This window comes from Hevea brasiliensis, chromosome 16, assembly GCF_030052815.1.
Source record: "Hevea brasiliensis isolate MT/VB/25A 57/8 chromosome 16, ASM3005281v1, whole genome shotgun sequence".
In the NCBI taxonomy this organism is placed as follows: domain Eukaryota; kingdom Viridiplantae; phylum Streptophyta; class Magnoliopsida; order Malpighiales; family Euphorbiaceae; genus Hevea; species Hevea brasiliensis.
In genome coordinates, this window is record NC_079508.1 from 52,001,383 (window position 1) to 52,021,401 (window position 20,019).

The 20,019-nt window shown below is 34.9% G+C and overlaps 3 protein-coding genes across 5 annotated transcripts; all 3 read left to right on the plus strand.

Moving 5' to 3' along the window:
* Positions 1-698: 698 nt before the first annotated feature.
* LOC110634542 (eukaryotic translation initiation factor 5) lies at positions 699-4,080 on the plus strand. The gene is made up of 2 exons (XM_021783589.2): positions 699-878; positions 2,094-4,080. The coding sequence occupies exon 2, from the start codon at positions 2,455-2,457 to the stop codon at positions 3,799-3,801; it is 1,347 nt and encodes a 448-aa protein (XP_021639281.2). The 5' UTR covers positions 699-878; positions 2,094-2,454; the 3' UTR covers positions 3,802-4,080.
* Positions 4,081-6,283: 2,203 nt separating this feature from the next.
* LOC110634551 (auxin response factor 17) lies at positions 6,284-11,176 on the plus strand. Of its 3 annotated transcripts, none has more exons than XM_021783599.2 (3): positions 6,284-7,537; positions 9,016-9,714; positions 11,030-11,176. In XM_021783599.2, the coding sequence occupies exons 1-2, from the start codon at positions 6,467-6,469 to the stop codon at positions 9,703-9,705; spliced, it is 1,761 nt and encodes a 586-aa protein (XP_021639291.2). In that variant the 5' UTR covers positions 6,284-6,466; the 3' UTR covers positions 9,706-9,714; positions 11,030-11,176. The 3 variants fall into 3 exon arrangements, 1 of the variants encoding a protein (XP_021639291.2); XR_009144997.1 differs by having other exon boundaries at positions 6,285-7,537; positions 9,016-10,405; XR_002491001.2 differs by having other exon boundaries at positions 6,285-7,537; positions 9,016-9,777.
* A 2,972-nt stretch (positions 11,177-14,148) lies between these two features.
* On the plus strand, positions 14,149-17,261 carry LOC110634557 (uncharacterized). Its single transcript, XM_021783610.2, has 3 exons — positions 14,149-14,437; positions 15,939-16,451; positions 16,820-17,261. The coding sequence occupies exons 1-3, from the start codon at positions 14,192-14,194 to the stop codon at positions 17,015-17,017; spliced, it is 957 nt and encodes a 318-aa protein (XP_021639302.2). The 5' UTR covers positions 14,149-14,191; the 3' UTR covers positions 17,018-17,261.
* Positions 17,262-20,019: the final 2,758 nt, after the last annotated feature.

The following is a 20,019-nucleotide window of genomic DNA, read 5'->3' on the forward strand; positions in this document are numbered from 1 at the left end:
CTTTTATTTTGGCACTTATAAATTCAGTGTTTATAAGTTAATTTGATCATATATTTTAGTATATTATTTTTATTTAATTTTTAAAAAATTTTATCATAAATATTATTTAATATATTTTTAATTATTTTAATAATAAATATATTTATAAATTGTTTTTTATAAAATATATTAATTATTTAACAGTCAATTATAAACACTTTAATTAAATATTTAATTATTTAAAATTTTAAATATTTATAAATCAAATTATCTTATAAATATTAAGTTGATTTTCATAAGTTAAATGAAATATCACCTTAACTCTTAATGACTATTAATTTATATGCTACAATTATTTAAACATAACAATAAAAAATTACATAAAAGTTTTTATAGAATATTATATGAATTAATTAAATTTAAATTAACATAGGATTAGCTCTAATAAATAAATTTAAATTAAATAAAATTTTTTAAATTTAATTTCTAAAAATATATGATTATTTTTTTAAAAAGTTCAAATAATTAATTCCCTTAGATTAATGAACTAATCAAGTGAACCAAAAAAGTGATCGGCTCATTAATGCATTATTAGACTTTAAAAAAGCCAATTTATAGTAAATAATTCTAATATTTCTAGCAATTTCCTGAAGAGGACAAAAACGTAAAACTGACAAAGAAAAAAAAATCTATTTAATAAGTAGGTTGAAAAAAATCAGAAAAAAGAAAAGAAATTAAAATTAGGAGGCTGAGTTTGCCCTAGAAACCTACTCTCTCTCTCTACCTCCTTGGCGTATATAAAAGCCTTGCTCTCCCCCAATTCATCCCACAATCTCTCACGCGGACGTTTACAATAGAGACCCATCCATCTCTAGCCCCTCTATTTTCTTCATTATAAGGTAAAAGTTCTCTGAATCTTTAATCGATAATTGATTTTATTTTCATCGATTGTTGTTTCTTGTTGTGTTTTGTTGGTTATCTTCTTCGTTTGTTTGGTTGTATAACTTCGAGTTTTGTAGCGTTCGTCTTCCGATTGAAACTGTTTTGGCTCGATTGGAACTCTGATTTGTTACGAAATCGTTTCAGATCTCTGAATCGTCTTTTCTTTCGGTTTTGAGATATTTTTGTACGTGTGTTTTAGCTACATATTGTTTGGATTAGTCGATGCAACATTGGGTTTTGGCTTTAGGTTTGGAATTTCTAGGGATTTTGGTTTGTGTTTATAGAGTTTTATGATTTGTGGGTTTGGTTGAAGCTAAAGTCATTATTAGCTTAGATTTGTTGAAAGTTAATAATTTATTTGATGTAAATTGTCTTAACCGTTCACTAGATATGATATTGTATATGTGCATATTTTATACTGTTTCACTAGATTGGTTGATATTTTTTATCGGAATCATCAGTTCAACGCTTGCTTTTGTTATTGGGTATAAATATCAATATTGCTTGCTGTATGTTGATCACAAATCAAATGCATAATAGTGCCTTTATATTAATATCTGTAAGATCTCTGATCTAAAAGGACTTTCATAGTTCTTTTGTTTATTATTGCTTTGGCAATGTTTGTTTACATGTTAATGGTTTTGCTAAAAGCTTAAAACTAATGATCCGTTTGATTAGCTTCCCTCCCCCTCCCCTCTCCTGCTTTGTTCTCCCTCTTTTTATTATTATTTTGCCAGCAAAAAGCAATTATTGATTGGGGAAAAAAATTGAAAAGCGATAGTCTTCTCTTGTTTTATTTACTCTGCAAATCATATATCTAACAAGTGTACCTTTTTATTAGCGCATATATTTTCATTAGCAAAATCAAAATCTATATAATGTTTAGGTTGTTATATTTGTTTGGCATAGTCTCTTTAACACGTGTATGAAATTGGTCAATTAGTTTTATCAATTGTCATCCATTAATAACAGTTAATTCGTCTATTGCTTGTTTGATCTGGGATGTATGACATGCTGTTACTCTTCTTTTCATTCAAATGTTCTCTGTTATACATGCATTATTAACAAAATGTGACATGGGTTGGATGATTACATTGTTGCTCTGGACTCTTTTCTTTTTTCTCTGCTTTTTTCTAGTTTTCTTAAATCATAGGTCAATGTTTGTTCATCAGGAAGTTGGCAGTTTTGTCTGCTTCATCTGCAGTTCATCAAAAGTGGAGTTCGTCAAGTTTGAAGCTTTTTTTATGTCTGAGCGGGCCTCTCTCTTTTTGTCATCAATTGGATTACTTGGAGAGTACTGTCCTACGTCTAGAAAAAAGATCAGAAGTTCTGCAACTAAGGTTGGCTGCATGCATCTTGGGTTTTTTGAGGGCCATTGCACAGACTATATAGGTTGCCAGTTTATGCGTCCTTTCCCTTCTGCTAGGAACGTGCCTGCTAAAGGAGAATTTTCTATTATTAGAGAGCATACTGCTGCTGATTTTTGTCACTTCTGATTAACGTGATACTGGTCTCTCCATCAGTACCAACAAGATGGCATTGCAAAATATTGGTGCTTCCAACAGTGATGATGCCTTTTACAGGTATAAGATGCCAAAAATGATAACCAAGATTGAAGGTAGGGGAAATGGCATCAAAACTAACGTTGTTAACATGGTTGAGATTGCTAAGGCCTTGGCTAGACCTGCTTCCTACACGACGAAGTACTTTGGTAATGAGCTTGGAGCCCAATCCAAGTTTGATGAGAGGACCGGAACTTCACTTGTGAATGGAGCCCATGACACTGCAAAACTTGCTGGGCTGCTTGAAAACTTCATCAAGAAGTATGTTCAATGCTATGGCTGTGGGAACCCTGAAACTGAGGTAGTTATAACCAAGACACAAATGATTACCTTGAAGTGTGCTGCCTGTGGATTTGTTTCTGATGTTGATATGAGGGATAAGCTTACAACATTTATTCTCAAGAACCCACCTGAGCCAAAAAAGGGATCTAAAGACAAGAAAGCAATGAGGAGGGCTGAGAAGGAACGGCTCAAGGAGGGTGAGGCTGCCGATGAGGAGCAGAAGAAGCTCAAAAAGGAGACAACAAAGAAGAAAGGCACCTCTGGTAGTTCTAGGGATGGTGCTAAAGGTACGTCATCAAAGAAGAAAGGCAATGGCTCAGATGAGGATCACTCGCCAGCTCACAGCCAGGCTGATGAAAATGACCAATTGATTGCTGATGATGAAGATGACGGTGATGATGATATCCAGTGGCAAACAGATACTTCTTTGGAGGCAGCTAAACAACGCATCCAAGAGCAATTGAGTGCTGTTACTGCAGATATGGTAATGCTATCCACAAATGAAGACAAGGCAAAGTCAGCAAAAAAGTCTCCAGAACGAGAGGTTAAGGCTCACCAGAATGGCTCTAAGAGCAATGACCCCCTAGAAGGCCTTGTTAATGAAATAAATGGATATCTGAAAAAGGGTGGTCCTGCAAGCCAGCTGAAGTCGTTCTTGAGTTCTCTCTCTGGGACACCTCAAGAAGTCATTAATGCGCTGTTTGCTGCTCTCTTTGGAGGTGTTGAAAAAGGGTTTGCCAAGGAGGTGACTAAAAAAAGGAACTACCTGGCAGCAGCAACTCAAGAGGAGGGATCACAGATGCTTCTGTTGCATGCCCTTGAGTTTTTCTGTGGTAACGCAAGCCCTGAGGCAGTTAAAGAGGTACCATTGGCTGTTAAAGTACTGTATGACTATGATGTGCTGGAAGAGGAGTTTATCCTAGAGTGGTACCAGAAGGGTTTAAGCGGTGCTAACAAAAGCTCACCAGTCTGGAAGAATGTCAAGCCTTTTGTTGAATGGCTTCAGAATGCCGAGTCTGAATCAGAAGATGAGTGACTACTTAAGAGTTCTTTACTGGGTGTGTTTACAGTTTTACAGTGTCAGTTCTTCCTTCGTGGAATAAGGTTGGTGGTATTATTGGTCTCTGCCCGGACTTGAAATAAGAGGGGAACATTGGGCCTGCATTTCTGTGTTTTGTGTCGCTCAATGATTTCTCGTTGGATTGTCCTACCACTAGTCATCGGTTGGGTTTCTTAGTCTCTCTGCGAGTTTGTATGTTTTGTCTGGATTTGCATTTATAAGCTAATATAAATTGCCAGTTTGAGTTTGGAGTCATTCGTTTGGTGATTAATTTTTAATGCATTTGATATTCATTATCACTTGTGTTTCTAATTGCGTGTTGGGTTGCGTTATTGAGGATGGCAGATGGCAGAACAAGAATGACCTACAAATAGTAGAATTTAGCTCAAAATCATTTAGAGTGGAGAAAGAGAGCTTATATAACTAATCTCAATAAATTTTTGAAATTAAAGAAATTAAAGTTGAGTTGAGTTGAGTTGAGTATGGTTGTAGAGTTTTGTAAATGTATTTAGTTTGTATTTGAAAAAAAATAAATTAAATTTATTTTTAATAAGAATTGAATTAAATTTGACTGATTTAAACAGTTTGGTTCGAAAATTTGGTAGCTGAGCGGGATATAGTTGTTGCAAAGAAATAATCCAATTTTTTTTCATTTTCTTTTAATTTTTAATTTCAAATTACAATCACAATCTGAGACTTTAAAATCAAAATAAAGAGATTAGTTCTAAGACAAACTAAAACAAAGTTAATCTAAAATGAAATAAATCTCCTATAGCTACGTGATGGTAGCAACTTGAGATGAAAATTTGATGGTTGCCATAGGCAAGTAGAGGATCTCGCCTTCTCAGTTTTATTTCTTTTCGGCACTCTCGAGGGAATTTTGGGCTTTTGACTTGCGAGAAGAACTGCGGTAAGGATAAAGGGACAACAGTAACAACCGCAGTGCCAGCGAGGAGGAATGGACTTAGAGACAACTGCGGTGAGGATAACAACGGAATCGAAAAAGAAAACAATGGTTGAGAAAATGAAGAGTTAAGGAAGAAAATGGGCAGGGGTAGATTAAGAGAAGGAGAGAGAAGGTAGCGGTAAGAGTTGAACATAAGATCTACTTGTCCTTTAAAACGCCAAATTACTACTATATTATGGACAATTTAAAAATTAAATAAAACCAAATTTAAATAAAGTGAAATTTTAATTTTTCAAATATAATTCAATAGATTTGATTATATATAAATGCTCACCCTTAATTGTTTGCACGAGTTTAGCATCCCAAAAATATATAAGAAAACTATAGTCCTGAGCTTATGCATACTCATTATTATTTTTTTTAATAGAACGTAATTACATACGAATTTTTATCCTTTCTTATTGTACGAGTGATTTCTTTCCAGACATATTCTGATTATTCTAAACAATCTAGAAACATGGTTGCTTTAATTTGAAACACTAATGAATATCTTTATCTATGAATAATCTAGAAGATTTTTTCTTTTTGGGTCATTATTGTTTATTTTAGTATAAAAACTCAATAAATAAAGCCTCCACTTCAAATTTACTTATTTTAAGGTACATTTTATAAAATTATTAAATATTTTTTAATTAATTAAAATAATATGTGTACAGACAGGATAGAAAAAATAAATATTATAATAATTTTTATTAAAAATGTCTATAACTAATAAAGATAAATACTTATATCGAATAGATATAAATTTATTTATTTTTAATTGATTAATAATACGTATATATAAATTATTTGGTATAATTATAAAAGAAAAAAGAAATTAATAATATTGTCCTCTAACGTAAAGGTTCTGTCACAAGTGGAAACTTTTGTAGTGTACGTTTACTTTTGCACTTTTATTTAATTACTAGATATTTTTAATTGATATTTTAGCAACAAGGAAAGAGATGACTTTAATTTAAACTGAAAGATCTTACGCAATTAATTAATATGGATAATCAATGCAGGGGATATTTTCAGGCTAATCTAATATATCGGCGTTTGTTGCGTAGGTGTTGAAGATGATAATCACTGGAACCGCAATTACGCCAAAGCGTCCGTAAATGTACGGAAACAAAGGTTACAATGGCGAATTAGCGATGGACATTGGTAATATACATATCTGTCCTTGTCCTTGCGAGATCTCTGCACTCCACTACTACTGTACACTGTACGCTCCTTCGTTTGTCATTAAGCGGGATCAGGATGGGAATTCAATTTCAAGTACGCATAATTTTTTATCTTGTGATGATAAAGGAGAGGCGAATGCATAGTAGAGAGTGAAGTACACGCGTGGTGGAATAGAGCGTGATTGATTTCAAGTTGTTGAAATTTTTATAGTTTGTTAGCGATAGTGTCGTGGCTAAAACTGTAAATTTTCTAACCAATCAAAATGGGTCTCTCAAGTCCAGTCCTTCGCTTTTGCTTCCGTGCCCGTTCTCCGACCCCTGTACGGCACTCTCTCTCTCTCTCTCTCTCTCTCCTCAGACACTTTATAGCACACTATCTCACTAACGCACTCTCACAGGAGAGAGAGAGAGAGAGAGAGAGCTCTTATGTTAAAAAAAGGGTCTCCGTTTGCTACTGATATATTACTTCTTCAAATCTACATCGCTCCTTCGAAATCCTACCCGACCAATGCCACCGCTGCCGCCGTCTACCGACCTCCGCCGCGTGAACCAGCGGATTTGGCGGGCCTGCGCGGGGTCATCGGTTCATATCCCGACCTTCAATTCTAGGGTTTACTACTTCCCTCAAGGCCACCTCGAGCAATCCTCCTCTTCTGCTTCTCCTCCTCTCCTTTCTACTCTTGCTCTCTCCAGACCTTTAATCCTTTGCCAAATCTCCGCTGTTCAATTCCTTGCCGATCCTGTTACTGATGAGGTGTACGCGAAACTGCTTCTTTTTCCTATTGATCCTTCATTGAACCATTCTCTTCCCCTCCTGGAACCTTGTGGATGCCTCGAGCGAGAAGGCAGAGATGATGATGAGGATAAGATTGTGGCGTTTGCGAAGGTTTTGACTCCCTCTGATGCCAATAATGGTGGCGGTTTCTCTGTTCCAAGGTTTTGTGCGGACTCCATATTCCCGCCTTTGAACTACCAAGCGGACCCGCCTGTCCAAACCCTAACAGTTACCGACATTCATGGCGTTTCTTGGAATTTTAGGCACATTTATCGAGGGTCACCACGCAGGCACTTGTTAACAACCGGGTGGAGTAAGTTCGTGAACCACAAGAAGTTGATCGCTGGTGATTCGGTGGTTTTCATGAGGAATTTGGCGGGAAATATGTTTATTGGAGTGCGCAGGGCTGTGAGGTCCAACAATGATGAGGATTGCTCTAGGTGGCGGGAGCAGATTGGTTGCGTGACTGGTGATGTGAAAATGAAGGTGAAGGAGGAGGGGTTCTCGAGGAGCGTGAGAGGTAGAGTGTCGCAGGAGGCTGTCTTGGCGGCAGTAGAGAGGGCAGCGCAGGGTTTGCCATTTGAGGTGGTGTATTATCCGAGGGCCGGTTGGTTCTCAGATTTCGTGGTGAGGGCTGAGGTGGTGGAGCGAGCGCTCAGTGTGTTTTGGACGGCTGGGATGAGAGTGCAGATGGAAATGGAGACGGAGGACTCGTCCCGGATGACAAGGTTTCAGGGTACAGTTTCATCTGCTGCTGTGCGAGACTGTGGGCCGTGGCGAGGCTCTCCTTGGCGCATGCTTCAGGTTTGTATTTTTTATGTATTTGTTTTTTTGTATCTTTTTGGATATTAGTGTCATTCGTAGTACTTTATTTCCTTTCTTCTTCTTTGTTGTTGTTGTTGTTTTTTTTAAATGGAAATTGAATGCCACGTAATTTCTTGCCGATTTTTTTAAGGGGTTATATTTATGATAATGACAATAAGAGGTTATGATTCAGGAAAATTCATTAAATATAGTCCAACTTTTTAGCTTATTTTTGGTGCTTACTGCTTTGCTTCTTGGGATTTGGTGTATGTATTATTACGTATTCTCGCATGTATACTTGTATAGGCATAACAAGCTCAATGACTTAAATCGAATTGGATGTGGTTAAATGTGCATCTAAGCATCATTGTGGAGTTTACTTTTTGCCAGTGTTTTAACTTGCTAAGCTTAGAACAGGGCAGAAACATGTTGTTAGAGCTCAATGATAGTTTATATTAATGAAATTTGTGTTGGGTAGAAACTTTCAATCACTTGATCTTTGAGATTGTCAAATGGCTTGCACGTGCTGAAAAAAATCCTCGTCTAGAATATATATATTTGTAAGCTGCTAATATGTGGTGTTATGTTGAAGACAGTGTGTAGATAATTCTGAAGTGAACATACAGTGGATGGAAATAATCATAAATGATATCAAGATAAATTGATTTTCGATGTAGCATGTTTTCTGAAGTTTGCGTTTGCTTAGATTTTGAATGGTTTTCTACTTTTGGAATTTTGTTGATCTGCATATGCTTTTGAAGCCATTATGTTAGTTGTTTTCTGTGGTTTTTTTTGCCTTTGATATTACATGGTAATGATTTGATTTAAATTGTGAACTTTTTAGGCCAGGATAGGGTTTAATTAATATATGAATGGGAATATACCAATTTATAAGCAAGTGGTTATTTGCTCATGCTTTAAGTTCTCTCTCTCTCTCTCTCTCTCTCTCTCTCTCTTTCTTCCTCACTTTGGCTTTCTTTTTTCCCCCAACTTTTGTGTTTAGGTGTTTAAATTATTACAAAATGCTGAATCTGACAGACTGAGTTGCTTTCTTATGAAGTAAATTTCTACATTATATGCTTTTGTTTGCAAGTTATGTTATGAATGTGAATTGATGTTAATGAGGTTACTTTGCCTTTTGAGGTAATCTCACAGTAATATGATTGGATTTCACTTGTCTGTAATCAGATTATCAAGTGAACAAGAGATAATGGGTTAAATGAGATTCATACTCCTTTTATAATCGTGTCTTAAATGAGTTCATATATTATTGTTGTTATTGTTGTTGTTGTCATTGCCATTGTTACTGTTGCCATTATTAATATTATTGCTGTTTTAGTTTTGTAGTTCGAGTATCATAGTAGGCTATATGAGCACAGAACATTATGAGAAGTAATGAGATGAAATTTTGTTACTATTATTTGGTTAAAAAATTTATAATCTTTTTGCCTTATATCTGCTCTCTCTCTGTGACACAGATTGCGTGGGATGAACCTGAAGTTCTGCAAAATGCAAAGAAAGTGAGCCCTTGGCAGGTCGAATTTGTTGCACCCACACCACCACTTCAAGCTGCATTCCCTCCTGTGAAAAGATTCAAAATTCCTGAAAATTCTGGGTTGCTGACAGATGGAGATGGAAAACTGTTCTTTCCTATGTCAGGACAAAGTAATTCAACAGTGGGGAACATGAATGAGTCATTGTTGAATTATAACACTTTTCCTGCTGGCATGCAGGGAGCCAGGCAAAATCCTTTTCCCACTTTTGGTTTATCCAACTTCTTACGTGAGAATGCTTCTCAAATATGCCCTGATAATGTCTTTGGTAGCAAGATGGTTCAAAAACTGAAAACCGTATCTACTGAGCTGACCATTGGCAGTTCACAGTCTGACAACTTATCCCTAGATAGTCAGAGTAGCATGTATTCTTTTGGTTCAGAACTTGTTGCAAACCCAGGAAGCAGCTCAACAAAAGCTGGTATTAGTTCAGTTCAGTTATTCGGTAGGATCATTCATGTGAACCAGCCTGTTGGAAGTGGTTTTGATGATGATGGCTGCATGGAAGATTGTGGCAGTAAAGAGTACAATGAAAACAATCCGCTAGACCTTGCATTAGCATCAGCATCCTCTTACACAGAGCTGCTCAACAGGATTGATGTCCAATGCCAATGAACATCAATGGTTGAAACTTGCTCTTTATGAACTAGTATTTGTGAAATGTTAGGCAGATAAGTAGCTGTACAGGTATGAGTACCTCTGAATAACCTACTGTAATCCCCTTTCTTGTCCAATTTGATTACAAGCTTCAATTCCAAGACATTGAATTCTTATCCCAAATGTTCTCCATTTAGCTTTGATAGCACAACATTGTTGATCATATGACATGATTCTCTAGAGTTTTTATTCATTTGTGTTGATGCATTTTGGATATTATAATTATGCCAAAATTTTATCATTTGCCTGTCATTTGTGCTGGATTTGGGGGGCTGGCCTAGTGTCACAAGTAACTTTCATTAATGGTGCTTCTTACGCTTCCTTGCAATCTACATTGAAGTATTCAAAATCTGTCTAAATGTTGGTTAATTTCTTACTTCAAACCAGTCTGTATCGTATTATGTCCACATTTGAGTTTGTTTTCATTATCAATGTGGTCTAGTTGCTGCAGTTGTTAAAGTTGTATTTACACTCTGAATTTATTTCATCATGTTCCCAAAAGGTGCTTTAAAGTGTGATATCAAGGCATATTCTCATCTTTGTACCTAGGTACTACCATACTAGTTTATTTTTGGTTGCAGTGTTCTATCTTACAGAAGCGTAACATGTTTGCGTGCTATGTGCTATGAGCTTATTGACTACATAACTCCAGAAAACAGTAAGTCAAGTGTGTCAAATTATGTTATCCTAAAATGAACCTGAATGCCATTTGTTTAACCACATATAAGGACTCAGGAAATTAATGGATTGAGTGAACTGTCAATTGTCAGCAGAAGGTTCAAATTTTTCAGGTTGGCAAGTTCGTTGAAAACTTCAGAGGCTCCATTCGATTGAAAGAAAGTGTGGAGGAAAAAAATAAAAGAAAATTGTTTTTATTCTTTTTTGGCATTCGAGTATCACAAAAGGACCTTGCCACCACACACAACAAAAATTGTTCCATATACTTCATCCCATAGCGAGCTCTCTTGCTAGACACGCCTTTTTAATGAACAACTAAAGCAATGAATTTTCAGTTATTTGTTTTTATAGCTGCAAAACACCTTGTTATGGTGATAGTTTATTGGTTTGGTTATGCTTGAAGTTTCTTTTTTTTCCTCAGATTGAACGTTTGTTTGTTTATCCTTGGATTGAGTGTGAACAAAGTTGTGGGAGCTCAAAAAAATACGGCCTTAGTTTAGTTTAAATGGCCGCATTTCTATCAATACGAAATTCCTGAGCTTTTTTAATTCATGTTTCCTTCATTATGGAATTCCTAACATTCTTTATTGGTACATTTTTGTAGGTACTACAAGCAGGCAGCAAGCTGACTTCTTATTGGACCCTGCCAGTAGTAACTATTGTGTGTTTTCTTTAGTCAGCGATGTTGGAACTCGGACAATTGTAAACATAGTATTTGTTTAAATCAAGTATTGAACGTTTGTGTGGCAAATACATACTGTTTGAGAGATCATATTTCTTAGTTGCTTTATCTAGTTTTGTTTCATCACAATGGCTGCGGAACAACTGGGTTTTCCCTATGACATGACCTGAAAAAAGAGGGGATTACCTGCACCGATGGTTATGGGAAAATGATGCACGTTCAGAAGATTAGGACCATGTGCTGATTCCCATCAGTGGACATGCCTGAGTGCAGGAACAGCTGTATTCCTTCGTGGGATCACAATATATAGTTGTTATCGTGCTGATTGTTATGCTTAATTCTTGTGAAGCTACTTGATTTTATGTCAGCCAAGTGTAAATAGCTTGTTTTTTGACTTCACAACAGGGGCAATTTCTGTAGCAAACTTGTTGATGGATGGCTTCGTATGATGGTCAGGTGGTGACACTGTGAATGAGTGCTTTTTTTATTTTATGGCGGTGGAGGGTGGATTCGAATAGTTACGATATGCATCTCTCACTAAGCTGTGGGTGTAATGACTGCTATTTTCTGTTATGAATGTGAAGGAGTGCACTTGGCATTTGAGAAAGTAGCAACTATGCAGATATGACCGGATTAACGTCTGCTTTCCACCCGATTCATCAAGTTTTTTATTTTGAATAGTCACCATTCTTTTTATAAACAAGTAACAAATCAGAAAAACCCATTGACCATGTATGTCATGAGATCAAACAGAAGTGCTAGCGTTCTTGCAATTTTCATGCCTGACAAATGTGCTGGATAGAAAAAGGAAACATGATTGTTTATTATTTTTTTAATAAATCATTTTCATCATAAGAATTTAATTAAATTTTCACATAATTATATTTAATTTATATTTTTTTAAATATTTTTTTAAGTAAAAAATAAAAAATTTTCATATTTAATAAATAAAAAAATTAATTAATTAATTAATTAAAATTTTTATAAAATTCTAGTTTCCTAGCATCCTTGGAAGCTTATCAATTGCTAATTTTGAATGGTAATGGTAAGGAAAAGAGTTGCTGCCGCCTGGCCTAATGGTGCTCCAGTCTGCATGATGATAATTGCCAACCTCGGTCAATAGTGGTATGCTATACAGTAGAAATGGAACTTGATATAAAAATTCACCTCAGACTGTCTGCACGCTGTTAATTAGAGGAAATAGATTGGCTATTGATAGAGTGAATCTTGGTTGGGAAAATTGGCAGCAACCCTGACACATCCAAACTCAAAAGTATAAGATGCCTATACACACACATATATATGATTAAAAGTCAACAATAATAATAATAAATGATTGAATAATAATAAATAGGGTAAAGTATATTTTAATACTTTATACTTTTAACTTTTTAGTATGAAAGGTATATATTTTATTTTATTGGAACTAAAGATTGAAAACTTTAGTTTTATTTATACTATAAGAATAAATTATTAACGATATTAATTGATATTAATATGGCATTGACATGTCGTTATGTATGATATAGGGCTGATATGACATGTGATACAGCGCTATATTATTAATTTTTATGTTATTATTTATTTTTTAATTTAAGTAAAAAAAAATAAAAGTATATATCATAAATTACAAAAAAAAATAAAGTTTAAACTCTAAAAGTTAAAAGTGTAAAAATTTTTAAAGTACAAGAAAAAATAAAAAAAAATAAAAAAAAGAGAGATGATGAAAGATAATGAGAGAGAGAGATAGGAAAAAAAAAGGCATTGGAGAGAGAACAAAAAAAAGATATAGAATGAGATAGAGATAAAAATAAATTAATTCTCTCATGTCTCTCTGTTCATCTTTCTCCTTCTCATATCTCTCCTTCTCTCTTTTACTATTTAAAACTTTATGCGTCTCTCTCTATCTATTGCTACCTACTCTCTCTCTCTCTCCCCCCCCCCCCCCCTCTCTCTATCCATGGCTACCTACTCTCTCTCTCTCTCTCTCCCCCCCCTACCTTTGTTTCTTCCTATCTCTCTCTTTAATTATCTTTTGTTCTCTCTCTCTCTTCTTATTATTTTATGTATTTTTAAAATTTTTACACTTTTACCATTTATGGCTTGAATTTTATTTTCTTTCTTACAATTTAGGACATATATTTTTACTTTTTTGTACTTAGATGACAAAATAAATTATAGCATACAAATTAATAATGTGGTGCCAAAGTGACACCCATATATTACGTGGCATGCCACATCACCACCACATTATATATTGTGCCATATCAGCATGCCAAGTCATACATTAGTGCCATGTCATACATTAGTGCCACGTCATACATCATTTAACATCTTTAGCAATTTATCTTTACGGTATAAATGAAACTAAAATTTTTATCTTTAATTATAATAAAATAAAATATATACCCTTAATACTAAAAAGATCAAAATACATGGTACTAAAGTGCATTATGCCCTAATAAATTCATAGGTAAAAATGAGTCTTAAGATATTATAATCACTAAATAGTTTTTTTTAAATAAAAATTATAATTATTATACATTAATATGTAATTAGTTTATCATTCCATGTAACATACTTATATGGAATCTTAGGATAGTATATAATTTCTTTATACACACACTATATTTATTTCTGCTTGAGATGATAATAGTAAATGTTTTTAGATATCCAATCTTATTGAATTTTATTAAGATGAATTTAAATTTAAAAAATAATATTCACATCTAGTTAATATTTTATATATTAAATACTCGTAACTCAAATTTATTTATATAAATAATTTATTAAATATAAAATATATGTTATTTATAATAATATTTATAAATTTTTATATATTATATTTAAAATTATTTTATAAAATTATAATAATTTAATTTTGAACGAATTTAAGTAATTTAATAAAAATTTAATAAAATTTAATACGAATTTAAATATTAAAAATAATAATTAAATTTGACTACGGGAAATTTTGATTTAAAACAATACTCACCGTATCATTGGGTTTTTATTATTGCCGGGAGAGCTTTAATTTAAGCAACTCTTTGCGTCTTTGACCATCATCGTCATCATCATTATTCAATGGCTGTTTCTTTCCCTAGCCACTCTCTCCTAACTCCTCCGCGCCTCTCTACTTCATGCTCAGCAAAACCCTCCAAATCCCTGGAAATTAGAACTCTATTACACCTTAAATCTCTTCATCGCATACCTCGTCTTTGCAATCCTATCATTGGATTCCCTCTCTCTAATTCGTCTCCAGTCAGCAACTACTACTTCAAATCGCGTTCCTTCAAGGCTTACCTTGCCGCCAATGATTCTGCACCTAGTGTATGCAATCCATTGCCTTGACTCATTAATTTATGGTTCAATGCTCAATGAGTTTCTTTTACACTTGTCCTTGCGATAAACTTGGTGGAGATTATTTATTTATTTAAATCTATGCAAATAGTGAAATTTAGTATCTTCAATGAGTTGATTTTTTTTTTTAATTCTACCATTTTATGAAATTTGGTACCTTAATTTGTGATGCAGAACGATATTTGAAATGATACAAATCGGCGGTGTTTCGTAGATTAGAAATGATATATGTTGTTCATGAAAAGAAATGAGAAATGACAAAACATTCACCGACTCTCATACCCTTTTACAGCGACGTTGTGCATAATTGGTGTGTGCCACTGGCAAAAACTATAATTTTTACTAACGGTGTGTCCATCTAATTAGTAGCAACATTTGAATCTGGGGTAGACTGGTGGTGTTTGAGTAAGGTTGATTTAGGAAGCATTGAGGATGTGAAAGTTTGCTGAAAGTAAAAAATCAACTGTTGGCTGTCACATAAAGGTTTCCAAATTTGAGATTTTTCTCCTAGAGGAATTAAGTTTTTTCTCTTGGAGCAGTTTTCAGCACAGCAAGTACACTCTTGGAATGCACATGTTAGCTGACTTTTAAATTGATCTCTCTCCATTTTCTTTGTCTTTTTAAGCTTGGTCACAAGTCTGTCTATGGTCAAATTCAGTATGAACAATACCCTGTCTGCCTTTTTTATTTTTTATTTTCCACATTTTTGTTGATATATCAACCATTTGTGAACTCTTAGTTTTCTATTGATTATTTGTTTCGACTTTATGCTTGCATTATATGTCTAAAAGTTTGGAAGGCTGTTGCCATGGGATTTCATGTGCTTATGGATCCCTATTTATGCTGTTCTAGATGTTGAATTTAGTCCTCATCCTATTTCAAACGTTTGTTTATTTTTATTGTTTTAAACAGAGTCATCTACATGCAGAATGGGTTGGTTTGGAGGATGGGTATTAGAGCATGGTACGGAATCACAGATGGTGAAGTGGGGATGGGCTTAGTTATCCTATATGAACGTGCATGTGCTATGATGGTCTATTTACAAACATATATATGAAACCAATAAATATCAACTACCATATGATATTAGGCTGAATATTTGAGAGTATAATTTGCTGTGGGACCTCATATTGTATCTTCTAACCGTTTTAAAATGCTAAAAAAAGAAATTTGGCATCATCGTTTTCGATATCCAGCGGGCAATTCTGTATTGCATCTCCTTGAGAGTTTAGGGATCTTGGTAACTATGATGTTGAACCAAGTAAACAATAAAATAACATGCGTTTACTTTGCTTGCTCACTCTCATCCTCATCTTTAACTTAAAGTAAAGTTACAGTTTAAGATCATGAATTTCACCTTCCCTAATGTTCTATTTTGTAATTATTTTTAACCTTCTCTTTTCCGTAAAAGTGATTCGCAATTCAAAATGATTAAAACAATTTTTTGTTCTCATGTTTGTTCTTAATTTAGACAAATGACAAAGAGGAGAACGTTCAAAATGATGTGAAAGCATCAGAAAAAGAAGCAGATGACAAACATGTACCCAGTTTGAAGAACCTTATTAATATTTATAAAGCATCTATTCTTCATGGAGATGAGAGGACTGTACTGGACATTGAGGCTAGGATAAATATTATAGAAAATGATAATTCTGAATTAACCCAGAAAGTTTCAGCTTTATCAGCAGAAATAGCCTCTGGGAAGGAGAAATATATTCGCTTGCAAGCTGATTTTGATAATTTTAGAAAAAGGTCAGAGAAAGAAAAGCTTACCATTAGGAGTGATGCCCAGGGAGAAGTAATTGAGAGCCTTTTGCCCATGGTGGACAGCTTTGAAAGAGCTAAACAACAAATAAAACCAGAAACGGAAAAGGAAAAGAAGATTGATACAAGTTACCAAGGTATATACAAGCAGTTTGTGGAGATTATGAGGAGCTTGCAGGTTGCTGCTGTAGCAACAGTTGGAAAGCCTTTTGATCCCTCGGTATGTAAAACACTAAAACCTGTAGAGATTACTTAATTTGATGCTTATTGTGGGTGAATCATTTCTTTGTGATTGTTAATTGTTCACGCTAATGAAAATACATAGGACAATGCTTGAAAGGTTTATTTTGATGCATGCTCTTGTTTCTAGAACCTCTAAGATTGTGATGCAAGTTTTCTCAAAATACTCAGAAAATGCATAGTCCACTGCAACATAATAGAAAACAAGGAATATATTGCATTATGCTACGTGTCATTCCAGAAAGATGTAGTGCTTATTTTTAAGTGATAGTAATCAGTAAACTGTCATTCAATTCAATTTCTTCCCATATCAACATACTTGAGTTCACCTTAATTTTTTGCATGCAGCTGCATGAGGCCATTGCACGTGAGGAATCACAAGAGTACAAGGCAGGCATTATAATTCAAGAATTACGGCGTGGCTTTCTTCTTGGAGGTCGGCTTCTAAGACCAGCAATGGTCAAAGTTTCTACTGGCCCTGGTAGGAAGAAAGCCCCTGTCAGCAATGAGCAACCTGTAACAGCAGCTGGAGTGGATGGCGGATAGTAATGTAGCAAATATCAGCTTCTAAAATGGGGAATTCTATATTGACTTGTGAACTGTTATTTTATTTCTTTTACATTTGGGGAAGAAACAAAAATGTTATCCTGTGCTGTCCAGGCTCTAGAATCCAATTTCATGTTTTTACAAACAGATATATATTTCATTTTAGGAAAACAAAGGCATACTGTTGATACAATCATGAGAAAACATGATAAACCAATTGAATAATCATGTTCAGGTTTGACAACCTCCTCCTATTTTGTGTTTTAGTGGCTTAGCTTATTGCATTTTGAATTTCTTGGAAGATAAATTTAGCTGCACTTATTTTCCTTTTGGAAAACACATTTTTGGAAAACGCATTCAGGAGACTAAATGGGTAGGAGAGAAAAGTAAGGAAGTGGGTAATTCAGGGTACAAATTGTGGTTTACCGGAAAGGAGAGAAACAAGAACGGAGTGGGTATAATCATAGACAGGACATTGAAAGACGCAGAGTAAATGTGAAAAGAGTAGGAGATAGAATTATACTAGTAAAGCTAGTACTAGACGGAGAAACAATAAATATAGTTAGTGCTTATGCCCCACAAATAGGACTAGACAGTGAGAGTAAACAAAGGTTTTGGGAAGATATGGATGATTTAATGCAAAGCATACCGAATGAAGAGAATGTTTTCATTGGTGGAGATTTGAATGGACATGTAGGAAGTGATAGGCAAGGTTATGAGAATGTTCATGGAGGTTTTGGTTTTGGCAGTCGAAATGAGGAGGGAAAAAGTATCCTGGATTTTGCTATGGCATACGACCTAATACTAGCAAATACCTACTTTATAAAAAGAGAGTCACATTTAGTGACTTTCAAAAGTGGGCAACATAGAAGTCAAATCGACTTCCTCTTAACTAGGAAGACAAATAGAGCTCTATGCAAGGATTGCAAGGTCATTCCAAGAGAGGCTTTAACAAGTCAACATAGGTTGGTGGTCTTGGATGTCAAGTTTAGGAACAATTCAAGTAAGGTCAGAAGAAATAGTGTAGCTCGAACAAAGTGGTGGGAGTTCAAAGGAGTAAAGCAAGTAAAGTTCAAAAATGAGCTTCTTGAGTCTGAAGTATGGAAGCTAGATATGGAGGCCAATGATATGTGGATACAGATGGCATCAAAGATTAGAGAAGTAGCTGAAAAGTACTTGGGGAGTCTAAAGGACATGGACCACCCTCAAAAGAGAGATGGTGGTGGAATGAGGAAGTACAAAAGGCAGTGAAGAGAAAAAGGGAATGGTATAAGAAATTACCTAAATGTGATAATAATGAGGCATATGAACAAGACAAGATAGCAAAGAAAGAGGCAAAAGGCGATTAGCCAAGCAAGAGCACAGTGCCTTTGAAAAGTTATATGAGAAACTTGGAACTAAAGAAGGGAGAAAGATATTTATAGATTAGCAAGGAGTAGAGAAAGGAAATGTCAAGATCTCAATCAAGTTAGGTGCATTAAGGATAAAGAAGGAAAAGTGTTGGTGAAAGATGAGGACATTAAAGAAAGATGGAGAAATTATTTTAATGATCTCTTTAATAATAGTCAAAATGGAAATAGCGTGAATATAGATTATAGAACAATAGAAAAGAATGTAAATTATACTAGAAGGATTAGATCTTTAGAAGTAAAGGAAGCACTTAAGAGAATGAAAGTAGGTAAAGCTGTGGACCCGATGAAATACCAATTGAAGTGTGGAAGTATTTGGGAGATATGGGAGTGGCATGGTTAACTAAATTATTTAATAAGATTCTAAACTCAAAGAAAATGCCGATGAATGGAGGAAGAGTATTTTAGTACCTATTTTTAAAAATAAGGAGACATACAGAGTTGCTCAAACTATAGGGGAATTAAACTCATGAGCCATACTATGAAGTTGTGGGAGAGAGTTGTGGAGTATCGACTACGCCATGATACTTCTATCTCTCTCAATCAATTTGGTTTCATGCACGGTCGTTCAACTATGGAAGCGATCTTTCTCATTAGAAGCTTGATGGAGAAATATAGAGATGGGAAGAAAGATTTACACATGGTTTTTATTGATTTGGAGAAGGCTTATGATAGTGTTCCAAGAGAGGTTTTATGGAATGCGTTAGAACAAAAGAGGGTATCTATTAGGTACATACAAGTATTGAAAGATATGTATGAAGGAGCAACTACTATTGTGCGCACAGTGGGAGGGGACATAAGAGATTTTCCGATCTCAATTGGATTACACCAAGGATCACCATAAGCCCTTACCTTTTACATTAGTTTTAGATGAACTGACGAAACATATACAAGAGAGTATTCCTTGGTGCATGATGTTTACGGATGATATTGTTCTGATAGATGAGACACGAGAAGGAGTCAATAGGAAGCTAGAACTTTGGAGAAGTACTCTAGAGTCAAAGGGTTTTAAGTTAAGTAGAACGAAGACAGAATACATGCATTGCAAGTTCAGTGAAGGCCAAACTGGTGATAGGGAAGGAGTTAGTTTGAATGGAGTGGCACTGTCCCAAAGTAATCACTTTAAATATCTAGGCTCAGTCCTTCAAGTAGATGGGGGATGTGAGGAGGATGTTAGTCATAGGATTAAAGCCGGATGGTTGAAGTGGAGACGTGCCACGGGAGTTTTATGTGATCGTAAGATTCCCAATAAATTAAAAGGAAAATTTTACCGCATGACCATACGACCGGCTATGCTATATGGTAGTGAGTGTTGGGCACTGAAAGAGTCGTATGCATCTAAGATAAGAGTTGCAGAGATGAGAATGTTAAGGTGGATGAGTGGTCATACTAGACTAGATAAAGTCCGTAATGAAAATATTAGAGAAAAGGTAGGAGTGGTGCCAATTGAAGATAAGTTGAGAGAAGGGAGATTGAGGTGGTTTGGTCATGTGAAGCGTAGACATACGGAGGCTCCAGTTAGACAAGTAGAGCACATTAGGCTAGAGGATAGAAAGAAAAAAAGGGGTAGACCTAAATTGACTTGGAGGAGAG

What these genes read in the sequence shown, in the direction of transcription:
- LOC110634542 (XM_021783589.2), top strand. Translation starts at nt 2,455, where the DNA reads ATGGCATTGCAAAATATTGGTGCTTCCAACAGTGATGATGCCTTTTAC.
- LOC110634551 (XM_021783599.2), top strand. Translation starts at nt 6,467, where the DNA reads ATGCCACCGCTGCCGCCGTCTACCGACCTCCGCCGCGTGAACCAGCGG. An exon ending in CTCCTTGGCGCATGCTTCAG is followed by an intron (nt 7,538 to 9,015) that starts GTTTGTATTTTT and finishes TCTGTGACACAG; the next exon opens with ATTGCGTGGGATGAACCTGA.
- LOC110634557 (XM_021783610.2), top strand. Translation starts at nt 14,192, where the DNA reads ATGGCTGTTTCTTTCCCTAGCCACTCTCTCCTAACTCCTCCGCGCCTC. An exon ending in CCAATGATTCTGCACCTAGT is followed by an intron (nt 14,438 to 15,938) that starts GTATGCAATCCA and finishes TTCTTAATTTAG; the next exon opens with ACAAATGACAAAGAGGAGAA. An exon ending in GAAAGCCTTTTGATCCCTCG is followed by an intron (nt 16,452 to 16,819) that starts GTATGTAAAACA and finishes TTTTGCATGCAG; the next exon opens with CTGCATGAGGCCATTGCACG.